Here is a 16,357-nt window from a genome sequence, read left to right on the forward strand (position 1 = left end):
TTTTTTCCCCCCCCCCCCCCCTCTTCCTTATTTCACTTAGGGTCACATATACATGTTTGCTAACAAATATTTACACCTTTCTTTTTCTTCATTGGTCTGCAGCTCCAGGTTACTTCTCAATTCACTGTATGCAGTGCTATTTACACGGTAGATACTATTTCCTTGTTCTTTGCTCTCCATAAAACCAGTTCTGTTCAGCTCCAGGTTTGCAGGTTGGGGTTTTTTCTGGCTTGCTTTTTTTTTTTTTTTAACTGACCATTAGCGAGTTGGCTGGGGAACACATTCCTGTTTGCCACCTCTGCCATGGAGCCAGGTGAGCTCAGTGGAGAGTACGGCTGGTGGCAGCAGTGATTGTAAACAGTGGGATTCTCAGCACTTCTTGTTCAAACCTCAGCTATTTTTGAGTAACTGGGAAAAAAAAAAGTTTTTAATCAGAGCACAGTGAAACATGTGTAGAGGTTTTATATCACTATACCATTTCCTGCAGCAGACAATAATCAGGGCTAAAACTTGTACCAGCTAGGGCAGCAGTGCTTCTGTATGCTTAAATGCTTTTTCAGATGGAGTAATATTAGTATATTTTCAATTTTTCCTTTTTTTAAATGACAAAGTGTAAGTATAAGCATAAAAAGAAAACAAGAGGAAAGGACTAAAATGACAATCAACGAACAATTCAAACTAGAAGAACTTATTTACTGCTAGGACAATGCTTACCAAGAACTACTAAGAAAATGAGGGAGAATCCTGTGTGTTCTCAAGAAACGTGCTTCTAATTAAGGCTCAAGTTCTTCAGTAAACCCCAGAGCTAATTGCATGGTGCTGTGTAAGTGCTGTTCCTGGGAGCTTTGCTGTGCTACAATGCCAGAAAGCCACTAGCAGTTGAGAAAGTTCAGGGGCTGGCTTGAAACCAACGTTGGCAGCAGTCGAGCTGGAGCAGCGTGAGGTTCAGCATTGCCTGTGTTAGTCTGCTGAGCTCCATATTGCTACTGCAAGTTCCTGTGACCTACCCAAATCGGCTAGCTTAGAGCTGAAACTAAAAGGATAGCAGCAGTTTACCCTTGTTAACCGTGCTTTTGTATCTCCAGCCAACAGCTTGAAAAGTTTCTATGTGGAAATTAATTTGTGAATTGCAGAATTGCAGAATCCCTTTTCTTACATGTTCTTTTCCTTGAAAATGATTGTGTCTTGATTTGCTTCTCGAGGAAATAACTGAGTTCCCAGCAGAGCGAGTAATGATTTACAGGAGCAGTGATTTACCCTTAGGCTGGGAAGTTTCATACAGAACGGCCAAATCCATTTAAGCACCTTGTGCCTGCAGCAGGCAGAAATACTTCACATCGACCAGAGATCTCCCTCCTGAATGTGGAGGAGGTGAGAATGGAGGGGGCATGGTCATTCTCTTGCATTTTTGTTACAATGGGGATTTTCAACAATCAGCAGTCAAAAGACTGCTGATTTGGGACTGTTGAGCTCCCGTTGTTCTGCCGCAAGGAATGCTTGCTTAGCTGGTGAGTGGACACGTGGCAAGTAGAGGCTTCAGCAATTAACTAAAAATCCAGAGAGGTGGATCAGTGTGATGGACACGAGTCCCACAGAAAGCAGAGCTCTGCTCATAGACTCCAGTTCTATCTTGTGAGTTATCAGAATGAAAATCAGAAACTAGCTGTCCATGGTGTTGTCTGTTCTGACTGCAAAATCCAGAGATACGTGAGGTTTAACTTTTCCTCCTCTAGTCCTTGCAGGAAATAAAATCTGATCAGGGAGCATAGTGCTATTCAGTGAGCCAGGGTGGGACTAAAACTGGAATTTATAGTCGGATGTGACCTCAAAGCACTAATAACCCTTTGGAAAGTCTTACTTCAAGACCTTGTTCCTCTTTTCCAAGTCCAGACTGTCATGGTCTATGGAAGAGGGTAGAAGTTCAGTCTCATAACCAAAAACTCTGGCAGGCAATTCTCAGGAGGTAGAAGGCAGCTCTACAAAGCATAAGTACATATGATTTATACCAGAAGTACAAGGTTGAAATGCATGCTGGTTTTGGCTGAAATAAAACTATTTTAAAAGTATTTTTTAAATTTTTAATGACACCTGCAATGGAGACTGGGCCAGCCTAAAGCACCTATCTCTACGCTCTTGTCTTTGGAAGAGGGAAAAAGACATGTTAGAGCTGCTCATGTGAAGTTTGAAAGGGGAGAACCTACATTTTCTATGCTGCTTTCTTTTCCCCTGGAAAGAAAAAAACAAAACCACAACACAAAAAAAAAAAAGGTCAGAGAAGAGAAATTGAAGCTTCAGAGCTCCAGGAAATGAGGAATTGCTGTCGCTCAAGCATTATTAAAACCACCCATCTTAATCCCCTGAATTCTAGTCATTGCTCAGCATTTCACTTGCAGCTAAGAAGAGATCAGAGATATGACACTCATATATTACTTCCCACCAGGCATAACGTGTAAGTAAAAGCATCAACTTCTTTTTTGTTCTTCAGAGTGGACTGCAGTCAGTGGGAGTTTTGCTTTAAGCACAGTCTGCCTGCAAAAGAGCATCTTTCACTGAAGAACTTTTCCTTTCTTGTATTTCTCTTTTAAATATAGTGGAAACTTGCCACTTTGAGGTAGCTAACATTGCACAAAGAACCTAAAGGAACAGTTACTGCTGAGAAACTGAAAATGTTACCTATTATTTGATCGATATTTCCTACCACTGCCATCAAATTGGACTGCCAGGGATCCAGGAGTTTTTAAGAGTTAAGACCCTGGAAATGCTTTTCATTCTCTTAAATGGAGAGATGAAGAAGGGCTCCTGTCTGGGTACTTTGTTCTTCGTGGGACTGGTTGTGTCAGATTCACACTGGAGGGAAAAGTGGGACCGACAGCTACTTTTTCTAATTGCTTCTATCTAAAACATCTCATGAGGAATGCTGACCAGTAAGCTGGTGCTGGCAGGGATTTTTGAAATGGGAGCCTGCCACTGGCAAAGCGCAGGAAAAGAAGGTCTGGCATTTTAGAGGCTGAGCTGCTGGCTTCCCTCCCAGCAGTAAGTGAAAGGCAGGGTGACTTCCACCCGTGTCTGTGGCTTCCAGTGTGTCTGTCCAGGACTGGGAACTGCAGAGAGGTCGGGTACTTCTACAAGGGATGGAGAGGCTCTGGAAGGACACTGCTGCCACCTGCTGTGACATTTTGCTTTTAAATACCCAAACCCAAGCCTTGAGTAATGCTACTGCCTGAAGCTTTTTCAGTGTTTTCCCATCGGGTTTGCCTAGTAGGGTTTAGAAAAAGATGAATTGCTCTGCGGGTGTTAAACTTCATTTCGTGGTGGTGTTCCCCCATGCTGTACTGAACACCCAGAAGTACTCCACGAGCCATGGACCACAGCATCCGCCTGGCCCGAGGAGAGCATGGCTAATTGCTTCCTACCTGTTGCTTATCGTTGGCAGTGTCACCTGGCACCTCCACCGCTGGAACCTGCCCGTGGCCTACAGCATGTGACAGAGAAGGTAAGGAAGGACATCTGCATTAGGGGTCCTACACACCATATAGCCTCACCCCCAGATAAAATTCAGTGTTTGACTTGCTGGTCTTTTAATTATTTTTAAAACCAAAGCTATTTAGCACTTCCTTAGATTAATTTTTTCAGAATTACAGGCCCATGAAAAACCTTTTCTATTCTACTTAGAAGACAGTTTGTTTAAAAGCGCTCAAGTTTCGTGTGCTGAGTCAAAATCCCACTTTCACCAACTCTCTGTAAGATTGCTTCTATCCTGAAAAGTGAGTGAAAAAGTGGTGCCCTTTTTTGCTCAAGTGACCACTTTTCCATGATTTGTTGAGACCAGAGAGTTATCTAAGTTCTTGAGGCTCTTCTGCCTACCATATTTAAACACTGTGGCACAAGCAAAGAAAATGCTACTCAGCACTGCAGATCATTTAAGACTCTTGTTGAGATCACTCAGCTGCCATCTCTGAAAGAGTGAAAACACATTTTGCGGGCACTTGTGCTGTGAAAGGCTCTTGGTGTTTTGATCTGTGACTCATGTTACGGGTACACACCTTTTACAGTTGACCATTTGTAAAGGACGGAGTACTTGGACAGAGTGTGAAGAAAGGAGTAAATGTAAAGAATGGATGCCTTGCAGAGAATAGAGCACTTGGATCACTCACTTTTTAAGTATATATAGGTGTGTGTGTGTATATATCTATCTATATATGGTATTTGCAACACTGTAAGAATAATGCTATACCATCCCTAGGAAGCACATAACAAGGCACCCAGAACCCACTAATTCAAACCTCCCAAGGAATAAACACTGCAGTACCTTCACAGAAGCTGCGTCCCACCACCGGCTCACATGGAGGACAGACACCTATGATAGCTCTCCTTTCTCGCTAAAGCACATGCGTAAGGAACAGCCACAGATGCACACAAGTTTTTCTTAACTGTTTATGCAGCTGGCAAACCTTGGGTCTTCCATCCAAATCCCTAGGTTTAAAGAATGAGCCCAAGCTCAGACTGTGTTACCACAGTTGACACACATTTCCTTTTAGATGTGTAAAATACCAAAAGAAGTTGTGTAGGCCCCTGACCTACGCAACTTATAGGATGAACAAGCAAAAAGAATAAAAGAAGAATGACTTTGATGTGGAAAAATACTGAAAAATCTATGTAAGAACTTGATTTGTAACCACTTCATCATCAGCAAGGGGATAAGGAGCAACCACTGTGAGCCTGCTGAAGTCAAATTGAGTCAAACTAATTTAACTGCTTTCTTTGGCAGCATCCCTGGGCTATGGAGCAGTTTGCAAACTGGTAGCCAGAAACTTTAGGGACTGGTGGGGCATGTGACACCAGAAAGCTGCTGGGAACACAGCAGTGACTACAACTAGGTAGTGGCACCTGTGACAAGGATAGAGATTTGGAGCACCATAGAGAGGGCTTCAACCAGGCAACAATGAAGAGCAAGAGCAGACTGAATCTGGTTGTTGGCAGCCATGTTCTCAGGTCACCACTTCTGATTTTCTCCTGCCCAAAGTCTAGAGCAAGGGACACTCTTAAGGAGTTGCATACAGTGCTGTGACCCCCTTGAAGCACAGCATGTTAAGAAAGTTGCTGCTAAACAAATGTTTTAATGTTGACAAAAATGTAAAGAAAGATTAAAATATATCAGCCAGGTTCAGTCTAGAGATGAGAGAGTTGATGAGGACAATCTTCAGATACATAATACATTGGCATAAAAAGAATGGTGATGAGTTATTCTTCATGTAATTGGCTCGGTCCTTTTAGGTTAATTCAGTGTATTTGGGGAATAACTAGAGTAACAGTGAAATGCTACAGGAAGCAACTTAAGTTGGGGAATATGCCATATGGGAGGCTTCTGGACAACAGGAGGACAAACATCAGTTATGAAAGGTTGAGACATAATTGATGTGCTTCAGAAAAAGGGAAATTGAATAAATGGCTTCTACAGTTCTCTTACAATCATGTGTTTGATTCTACAGTTAGCATGAATAACACTTAAGCTTGCAGAAAGTCACTACCTTTTTTTTTAAAGTAAGTTAAACTTACAGGAAGAAAAAATAATGAAATTAAACCATGTAGATTTATAGCTTAAATTTGGTAAAACAATTCAAGTAACTTGATCTTTACATGTTAACATTGCTATTCCATGCCGTCAACTTCACTAAAACCAGTTTAAGATACGTAACTGCTATTTCCATGCTTTTTCTGAAGAGAAGCAACATTACTAATAAATTAACATCAAAATAATTTTCTTTATTGATAGTAATTTTATATTACAATGTAGACTAAGTTCTATTTGCATATTAGTCTTTAAAGGAAACCAAAATAAAATACATACATTAAAAACAAACAAAACCAAATCCTTAAAATTACTAATGACGATGTATACTTTCAAAAATCCTGATATTCTATGACTGACTTAATGAACATTGTAATTCCAAACCAGAGTATTTTATTGTCATCAAAATTCCTATTTGTTTTCAGATAGGAGTAAAGCCTCACAGAGGAAAGGAAGGTTAAAAACTGTGCATATGACTTATTTTACAATTAGTGCTCAGATGCTTATTGGGTTCTGGAGGCAATTTACTAGACTGATAGATATAAAAATATAAAATCATCTTTATTAATGAGGTATGCATTTATTCAGATCAGGTTTCTTGGGATACAGCCTTCTATTTGGATTTCAGCTGGCCAGCCACGGTACCTGTTGTTCTTGCCAGCGTGGTTGATCTGTTAAAAAAAATTAAAATTAAAAAAATCAATATTTGGTTCTCTATTTACAAACTAGATTGTCAAACTTCGTACAACAGAAGGGGGTAATGGGGTGTGACTGGGAAACTAAGTAGCATGTTGCACATCTTGCTTGACATAATGGGTGAAAACTCCACCAGTTTCTCTCTTTCACATAGTGCTTCATTTTTTTCCCAGATGGCTGTCATAATATACTCTAAATTGACTACCTTCTCCTGCAGAATTGCAACAATATTCTGAGAAAAAAAACCAAACCTATGGAAGTTTCAGACGCCTTTGGGAGGGAGTCAGTATCATCAAAAGAACTGACCTCTGTATTGGGTTTCTCATTTCTGTCTGCTGCTCTGTCATACAGATGAGCACTACTGGGCTTATAGAAGCGAATACAACAAGGTCACAGATGCAAACAGAAATATGATATTAAAATAGTACCTTTAGTCCTCCTGAAGCCAGAGGGCAAGTTATTCAGAAAAGCTTTGTGATGCAAGCATTGCTGTATTTGCAATACGGCCAATTTGAGACAGCCCAATTTTCATATAAAAACAGTCTTTTAGGAAGTCCTTGGAATTTGTCCTTCCAGAAGAAGATGTAAGACTCTGTACAGCGTGTCAGGTTGGACGTTTCAAAACTGAGATGTTCTGAAATTTGTCTACAGATGATTTAGTGCTGGTGTGGTAGAAGTCAGTACCCTACATGGCCCAGGTGCGAAGCAACAAATGATGACACATTAGAGAACTCGCTTTGTGCAACTGAGGCTTACTGAACAGACTATAGCCACTACAGGTAACACACACAATCTGCACCCCAAGGTTATACCTAATATAGAGACAAATATAAAATGAAAATAAAATTAACCTGACCTTTTCTTTTTGGATATCGTCTGGCAGCTTGAAGCCTTTGGCAGCTATAAAAGCCCAGCTTGACCTGAACTTCATGTTCCGTATTTGTTTACTTCCCAGCTCTTCTACTAATTTTTTGGCGTCATCTTTCAGCCTAGGATAAATTTAGTGAAAAAAAAAGTGTTAAAAATTCAGGATGTGAAAATGCTGAAAAAGAACACAACTGATTCATGCTTCACATTAGTAGGTCAGCAGAAACAATGAGAAGTTTAAAAAATCCTGAGAGCTGTCCTAGTAGCCATTAAAATCACAGAGCAAAATTCTTTTTCTTCCTTCTCTACATTCCTGATGTTAATACAACCTGTTTGTAACAACACAGCAGAAGAAAAATGTATCTAAAATACTATTTCATGTTTCTACTCTTCTTAAATAAGGACAAGGGCATCAAATGTTTATCAGTGAAATGATTAAGTCTTTCCCTGTGTAATTACCATATAATGAATTAAAATAAAAGAACTCTAAGGTATGTAAACACTTGAAGAATCAGGTGAAGATGCAAGAAGGAATGCAAACTGGATACATTATAATTGGAGGCATGGATACCTTCTTAATAGAGGACTGTGACTCAGAGGTAACAGCAGTTATGAGGACAGTTGGTGCTTTTCAACAAATACAGCACTATCTCTCCATCTCTGAAAGCATCAACATGCATGATAAGGGCAAGCACTGAATTGACATGGAATCAAAACCTTTTAGGCAGGTAATGAGAGAACAGCTCTGCCGATTGAGTGAAATTTACTATTCCTTTACCCCGTCATGCCATGGTGATTTTCAAGCTATTAATTGCTCTGTTCCTCAGCCTGTCATGAATAACTTGCTTACCGGGTGCTTCCATCGTCATGAGTCACCATCAAAAGGAGGGACCCTTCTGGCGCATTTTTAATGAAATTCATCAGCTCTCCTGAGTGGTCTGTTGAATCAATTACACAACTGATTATTCATTACACACGTACCACATTCCACCTACTTTCAACTTGTTTTCATTTTTTGGCCTTGTCTATTCAAAATGAGACCTAATCAGGCAATTTTTCTGTTTACAGGCAGAGGGCCTAATCCTGAAAGGTGCAGAAAGCTGTTAGCTCTTGCTGAAGTTAGCAGAGCATGGGTTTATCTGCATTTCCCAGTAGCAAACAAAGATACTTCTGAGCTTCTTACAAAAACCTTTTACACCCAAGGTAAGAATATAGATGGATACTGATAATTTCTTATGTTTACTTCATACAACATTATACATGCAAGCAAAGCATGGAATAGCCCAGGAGAAGTCACAGCTATTCTGTGAGCTTCCTTCTACCACTCTAACTGCAGAGCTGAGTTACACAGCCCACTGTACACCCACTTTCATTAAGTGGCAGCCTATTTGCAGCACTAAGCTATTTATTGTTTTTGTGATTGCTAAACATACACAAGACGCTTGTTCTCCACACAAAAAAAATAATATTTAACAAGAGCCCTAGAGACGTTACAATCTACATACCGTATATAAAATTGTAGCCCCATTATTATTCCCCATGTGATTTCTATTCATGCACCTAAGGTCACAAGCATTCTTAAGTGGTCAGAGAACCAGCTTCCAGTGCCTCATAGCATTCTGTTTCTCCTTACTAATAGGTAAGGGAACTGTTACGGTTCAAAGTTTGTGTTAAAAGCTATTCTTAAAGAAGATCACCTTTCTAGCTACACGAAGGGATGTTAAGAGATAGACTAGCATATTTCCCGTGATGATTTGTCAACTGAAACCGAACAAAACATGCCAGGAAAAGGAATTTTGCTCAGTGAAGTATCTGGATGTGGTACTTGGTTAAGTGCAATTCTTACCAGACTGAAATAATGGAGGGAAAAAATAAAAAAAGACAATTAAAAAATGACAATTTGACAATTAAAACAAAAAAAAAGCAGCAGTAAGACCATTTTAAAAAAGACAATTAATTTCTCAACAAACAGGAGAAATTCAGCTTTTCAGGCAATATGAAGACAACAGCTGTTTGTTTCTAGCTAATCCCCTTCAATAATACAATCACAGTCATTTGAAAGAGCAGAATAATTATATAAGTCCTTTCTTAACATGGAAACATTAACAAAAGCTCTATCACAGTATTTTCCCTACCTCCTTGCCACATGTCAAAATATTTTGCCGATGTAAGTTTTCCTGTTTTATCTGTAATTAGAAAAAGTTGTGTAAATATAAGCAAAAATTGTTAAATTAAATCAGCATCTACAGTGTTTTCAGCTAAAGCTAGGCATCTCTAATTTTGTGTCTCGTGCTTCTGAGGTTTTTTTTGTTTAAGTTTTTAAATTGGAAAGAACATGGAATAATATAAATTTAAGATTTGGGGAGAATATTTTCTTTCATTTAATCTCTGAATCATCAAATGTGACTAAACCATTTCTTACTTTAAAGAAGGAATTTAGTTTACTGTGTGCTTCCATGTTTTTATATCTACATATACTATACTAGGCCACAACCATAAATAGGAAAATTAGTTCTGCCTAAGACTATTTGAATGAGCTTAACACTATTCTGCACAGAGTTTCAGACGTGCAAGCTTTCATAGCATTAGAATCTCAGGGAACAGACACTCAACACTCATCATTACCATATCAGAAATTGGGCATGCAAGCAATTGGTCTTTCCAAAACGTTTTGGTCAATATTCATCATTACACAGGATCATAGAACGGTAGGACTTCAGAGATCATCTAGACCCATTCCCCTGCCAAAGCAGATTGACCTAGAGCAGGTTGGACAGCAACAGATCCTGTTTAGAAGGCTATCTTTTTTTTTAAACAAGACATACAAATTGGAAATACTTTTCAAATTCTACTTCCATGCCAACTAAGTTTATTGATTTTTTGTTATCTGAGACCCATATCCCTGCTACATGAGAGAGCCCTCTCCATTTAGAGTGTATCAGCTCATTTCTAGTGAGAAGATCCAGCAGTTCCCTGATTCATTTCTGGTTTATCTTTGATCCATATACAGTAAAATCATGAAGGCAAATTCCTCTGAACATAGGATTCAAATCATTCCATGATTCTAAATGGCAGGTTTATCACACTGATGAGGGGAATAGGTGGCAAAAATCTGTCACTGATAAAAAAGCATTCTAGAACTGGACTGCCTCTGAGAGGAGATCATAAAAAAATGGAAAAGGCTGTAGTGGAGGTCCATATAATTCCACAAAATTCTCCCTCTATGACGTTAGCTTGGGCTTAATAGTTCTGTTTTCGTTCTTACAAAAGAACATATTCATTCAGAGAAGAAAGAGTTATCATTATGGAATAAAATACAAGTGTGATGCCACAGGAAACTTATTGAGCACAGTCATTAGCTTGACTGATCTAATTGAAGGACGTGCAGAAAATACGTCTCACTACAAATTGGTTCAAGCCAACGGACAGATTTACCTGCAGCTAAAATAGCTAAGTGTAGCTAAAATAACTAATGTGTGATGAAGGAAATGTTTAAAAATATGTAAAATTTGGTATTATTTCTCCTCAGTAATGTCAGATTAAAAGACAATGCTAGTTCCCTACTCCTATTTGCTATAACCTTGCTTATGCATTCAGGATGAGTATTTGCCCTCTCTACAGCTCTATGCTGAAAACTCATTTTTAATCATTTACCCATTATAAGCAGTAAAGGTTTTATGACTCCTTTTTGGAAAAAAAAAAAGCAGTACTTAACTGGGAATAAAAAAATTTGGAACAAATTCTTGTCTATGGTAATTTAACCCAGTGACTTGACTAAATTCATGCAAGTTCAGACATGGTCAAGACCTTGCCAAGCAATACTGAGACAAAACAACCTGGAACGTGTTTTGTGATCAAAGCCAACTTAACTGTGCATCTGAACTTCCTTTATTCCCCTCCCCCACAACATCTAAGCACTAATTTCTCTCAGAATTCATTATTGAATACACTACACTTCATCACCATTCCCTTGGTTACACCTTGGGGCAGAAGTGCAATTCTCAGTTACTACCTGTTGCTTATCAGTGGAGCAGTAGATACCTTTTATCAAGGACTGAACTTGAGTCTTACTGTTGGAGATCATTGATATTTTTGCTATTTTACATGAGAAACAGTTCTTTTATCTAATAAAATACACATATACTGCTTCTATGTACACATTTTCTATTTTCTTATATGGATCATGAACACGTATCTTTTGTTTGTCCAGAAGACTATTTCTCTCAAACACAGATTTGGTTTTCCTACATTTAACATGAATCAATTTTGCGATTTCTTCCTTTTTGTTTCCTTCAATACCAGCCAGTAAAAAACCAAACCAACCAACCAAAAACCCCAGTTCCCCCAAGAACCTTTGTAAATTATTGCAGTATGTCTCTCTCTAACATTTTTTCTCTTACTTACAATTCACAATGGCAATGTTTATACCTCTTCCAACGTTACCCTTCTCTTCGCTTATAAGCCTGGAATCGAAATAAATACAGTATCAGTAGAATGCATCCGTCCATAAGGTCTGATCTATAGTTATATTTACCAATGCTAAGTCACTTTCTGATGTTCATGTTTTATTCAGTTATTTAATTCAAGGCTTTGTAGTAAACAAGAGCTATGGCTTAAAAATCTTGCATATTATATCAGTCAGTTTCCTTCAACAACACACAATGAGTCTTTCAAAGTGAGGAAGATCAAGAAAGTACTTCATACAAATGCAGCCAGAAAGATAAAGTAGGAAATAAACCCAACAAGATAAAATGTGGGTTTGTGGCTGTATTCTGTGTGGACTATTATCTACACAAAAGATCTTGCAAAGTTTTGAAGTCACTCTACCTGTCCAGTTTGAAAAGGCATAAAAGAACCTGACTTTCAGAAAGTGTTGATCATTCAACACTTTACAACTGGCTATTCGGCCCCATGAAAATTAAAAATCATACTTGAAGCTAAAAGCTGAGTGCAGCCTATGTAGAAGAACAAAGAAAATAACCTGAGATTAGGTATTAAAAAAACAAAACAAAACACAACCAAACAAACCAAAACCAAAAAGAGTTAAATACTGTCAGATATATTCTGAAGTCTGTCACCAGGAGTCCCCTAGTAGGAGCTTACTTGCTGCTACTGAACCAAAATGAAATATCCTTCCTCACACTATTGAGCACTTGCTTAGATTTAAAGTTAGACTGGTACTCACAGATCATCCTCAAAACAAATTTTAGCCAGTTTTTCTGTGCCACCACCACTAAGAATCCGATAGGCGTAGTCCCCAGGTGAGCAGGGAGACCAGTGATCACACTTCTGCCTTTTTGGGACTGGGGCTACAACAACAAAGATGAGAAAATGTTTTCTTAGATGCTGCATAAACAATTTCCACATGGAAAGAATCACTTAATGTCAACATGCTAAGCTCAAACATATATATATACAGAAGCCAATACTGACAGTTTTCCAGCATCATGGCAACATTATCACGGATTTGCTTGGGCTTTAAGTTATCCCTGAATTTCAAACAACCACTGGGACCAAGAGCAACCTTACCTAGGAAAAATGCCCCATCTAGTATAATCTAGAGTAAATACTTTGTGCTATTTCATATAACAGGAAACAAGGGCTAGAAAGATGAAGGATTCCTTCCAACTGGTTTAAGTTAATGCCATCATTCTCATTTTAAGCCTTTTTAACACGATAACATAGTTATAGAATGAGAAAAATATACACATTAAGCCACCCAGTCAGATTAGAGGAAAGAACAAATGGGAATTTAATCACAAAGTTTGGTTAGTGATTCAACATTTTACTGTAACTGTTATACATGTGATAGAACCAAAGCTGCAGCTTTGTGCTTACGTGCCAGCAAACGAGTAAGGTTTTCTTACATTACTATTTAATTAATTATATTTGCATACTGGCAAAATAGAGGCTGATATTGTGTTTCTTCAAAGACAGCGTCTAAGAAATAGTTCACACTTGCACTAATTAACATTACACAGCCAACTTAATTCTTACAATAGCACATACCAAATAATCTTTTATTAGCTAACAAGCCATTTGTCATTTAGCATGTAAATATACAACATTAGATATAGTATAAGGAAAACAAAAATACAGCCACACACCCTTCAACACTGGTTTCTTGACAATCTGTTGAAAATTAGGTACTGTTACTGCGCCTTTTGGTACAACAGCAGCAAAAAACCATCCCAAGTACCAAGCAGCCAATGACGCAAACAGGAGCCCCGCTGATTTCACAAAGTCTGCCAAAGGAAAACAAAAAAACCCACACAAACATAAAGATGTTTTCATAGCAACACATGAAATCTTGTATTCTCTCTGGCATTGCTACACAAATTGGCTATTTTATTTCTGATATACTGTGTTAACCACAAACTTCAGATATGCGGAAAGAGTATTTGTTGCATTGCCATCTCTGACAACCACTTTAATTTCTAAAACTTGATCTTCAAGCAGAAAACTCCCTCCAAGTCTCCCCTCAATCCATACCCATAATATCCCAAAGAAACATTATGTTCAACTTAATCCTAGTAGGATTTTGTCTCTGAGAAGTTAAGTACCAGATACTACACATGACTATACAGGTAACATGCAGTTACTATTGATCTTCTGTGACAGGCACACACTACAGGAATGGTTTAAAATGCTGATCATAGAAGTCACTCCTTCCATCCACCTTCTTTGGCATGCTGGGTACAAATAACTGAAGATCGTTCACACAATGAGCTACGACTGCATTCAAACATGACAAGAGTGACTTTTCACCTTCTCTCAGCTATATCACAGTTTCCATGGATTGTACTAGCAGTACATCTACATGCTATGAAAGCAACAGGATTCACAATTTTCCTGATAATGAAGAAATATAAATAAATTCCATTTTGGATATCTCCTCTTCCTCATCATCCTAAGTGCTAGCATGCATTCCTGATCTAGAAGAAAATGCGTCACCCAATTTATGTCGCCAAACAAGGAAATAACACTCTGTAATTGTGCAACACTGATGTTTTGATATCACAAGATACTTTCTGATCTGTAAAGAAACATGTCCTTCAACATAACCATCTGTTAAAATGAAAATTCTTCGTTTCATAGTCCTGAAAATCAAATTCAATAGAAACAATGTCCAAAAATATTAAATATGTTCACTTTGTCAACCTGCTAGAAAATACTGTGTATTATTTAGCCTAAATCTTCCTTATAACCATTTACACTCAAGAAGATGCTCCTTTCCTTCTTGTAAGTGCCTTTTATAAATATTAAGATTTCTGCCCTACCTCTTCTCTAGAGTAAGGCCAAATAGTTAGGCCAAATAGTTCACTTGTTCTCCCCAACTCCTGTTTTGCAGGTCTTAACTGCTCTCCCATGAATTCTGCTCAACTGATCCTTTATTTAGGAGTCCTAAGCGTGTGCATTTGTGTGACTGTAACGAAGATACTGTGTGAAACTTACTATATTTGCATCAAAGGATTGAGAAAGTAATATAATGAAACTTCAGAAATGTAACAGATTTCTCAGTTACTATCTCAGTCTAAGAGAAATATGTCTCACTCTACCACTAGTAGTGGTGCAAATACTGAAAATTACTCCAACATTCATTCATACAGTGAACATATGAACACTGGAAAGGTTCACAAGCACAAAAAAGGAAGCTGCAGAAACCAAGCAGAATGAAACTTAATCACATTTTCTTTTTGAATATTTTAAAATAAATCAGATTTATGCACATTTATTTATTTGCTTAATTAGTAAAAGTCCCAAGTCACACGTTTCAAGGACAAAACCCAGGAAGAATTAGGCGAAAACTACAAGTTTACTTAAAGGTTTCAGTGATTATTTTTTTGGAGGGTGGGGTGCATTCTAAAGATCTATGAGACCATCATTCAGGTTTTGCTTTTCCTATTGTTGGCTTAGCAGCTTTCTCTCTACAATGATTTTGTACTGTTTTTCATCAAAGCTTTTGCATCTTTTGCAAATTAGGCTTAACACAGTGCAGCATTTTACCTCAGTAGAAGAGCAAGCACAGAATGTCTAACTTCTGTTATTATAGTTCATATTTTACTTAAACCTCAAGCTTCGCAAACCTTTCTAAAACGTGCCTTTTAAGGAATACATTTACCAATTCTCCTGCACAGTTTGTACTTCGTTCTCAAAAACTGTCACAAAATATTTTCGCTGCCAACCAACTTCTGCTTTCGCTTTCTTGGATTCTAGGCCACGGGGGGACCACACTGACCCTACCTGCTGGGTCCGCCTGGATCTCCTAGATCTACTGAGGTTACACATCCTGCACCCGTATTCTCTTTTTTCTGAGTACCTGCACAGTCACATATAGAACCTTACATACAGCAACTAAGCTATAAGCTCAGACAAACTTAAGATAGTTAGAAGAGTAGAAGATTTGCCACCCACAGCAGTTGGGAGTCCCAACACCCAAGCCCACTCCATATTCACGAAAGCCAGGCTGTGCTTTTGCTGGTTTCGGAGGCTGTGGCCCCGCAGCCTGCCGGCTGCCGGGCCCAGCAGGGGCTGTAGGTAGAGGGGCATGGGGACGGCGTGGGGCAGAGGGGCTTTGCTGCTCTGGGAGAGGTGGCACAAACCTCCCTCTCTCCGTTTCTGCCACAGAGAGGTTCCCAGCCAGAGACACTTGGGGTGCCAGGGAGGCAAGAGGGGAGCGGCGAGGAGGGAACCCCGAGACCGGCCAGTATGGAGGCCGTAGGACAGCGAAGCAGAAGGAGCAGGTGGCAATTAGCAGTCCTGCCTCTCCCCGGAGAGGTGGCACAAACCTCCCTCTCTCCGTTTCTGCCACAGAGAGGTGCCCAGCCGGAGACACTCGGGGTGCCAGGGAGGCAAGAGGGGAGCGGTGAGGAGGGAACCCCAAGACCGGCCAGTATGGAGGCCGTAGGACACCGAAGCAGAAACCTACCACTTCAGGTGGCAATTAGCAGTCCTGCCTCTCCCCAGCTCCCAACTCCCTTTCTCCCTCAGGTGCTCGCTTGCCCCTTGGCCGCACCTGAGAAGCACTAAACCTAAGGGCAGCGTTTTTTCATTCTATTTTGTGCTGACTTCAGCTCCCCGCGCTGCCGCACCTCCCCAATACACACCCACCCCTACGCAGCAGGACCTTAACAGGAAAAAGGAAAAAGAAAAAAAAGAAAGAAGGAAAAAACAGATTTTAGACTTGGGCTTCAATTATTCTAACCTAAAAAGACAGGTTTCCAT

At 39.3% G+C, this 16,357-nt stretch overlaps 1 protein-coding gene across 1 annotated transcript in view; it reads right to left on the reverse strand.

Annotated features, from left to right (window-relative positions):
• Positions 1-6,109: 6,109 nt before the first annotated feature.
• Positions 6,110-16,357, reverse strand: part of FAM3B (family with sequence similarity 3 member B) — an 11,023-nt gene continuing 775 nt past the window's right edge. Inside the window, exons 2-8 of the mRNA XM_014937975.1 lie at positions 13,240-13,377; positions 12,318-12,441; positions 11,537-11,595; positions 9,268-9,318; positions 7,983-8,070; positions 7,122-7,254; positions 6,110-6,240 (exon numbers count right to left, since the gene is read on the reverse strand). Coding sequence (XP_014793461.1) covers positions 6,154-6,240; positions 7,122-7,254; positions 7,983-8,070; positions 9,268-9,318; positions 11,537-11,595; positions 12,318-12,441; positions 13,240-13,377 — 680 coding nt within the window. The 3' untranslated portion in view covers positions 6,110-6,153. The remainder of the gene's footprint in view (positions 6,241-7,121; positions 7,255-7,982; positions 8,071-9,267; positions 9,319-11,536; positions 11,596-12,317; positions 12,442-13,239; positions 13,378-16,357) is intronic.

The sequence above is a fragment of the Calidris pugnax genome, unplaced genomic scaffold (assembly GCF_001431845.1).
Source record: "Calidris pugnax isolate Ruff unplaced genomic scaffold, ASM143184v1 scaffold25, whole genome shotgun sequence".
NCBI lineage: Eukaryota > Metazoa > Chordata > Aves > Charadriiformes > Scolopacidae > Calidris > Calidris pugnax.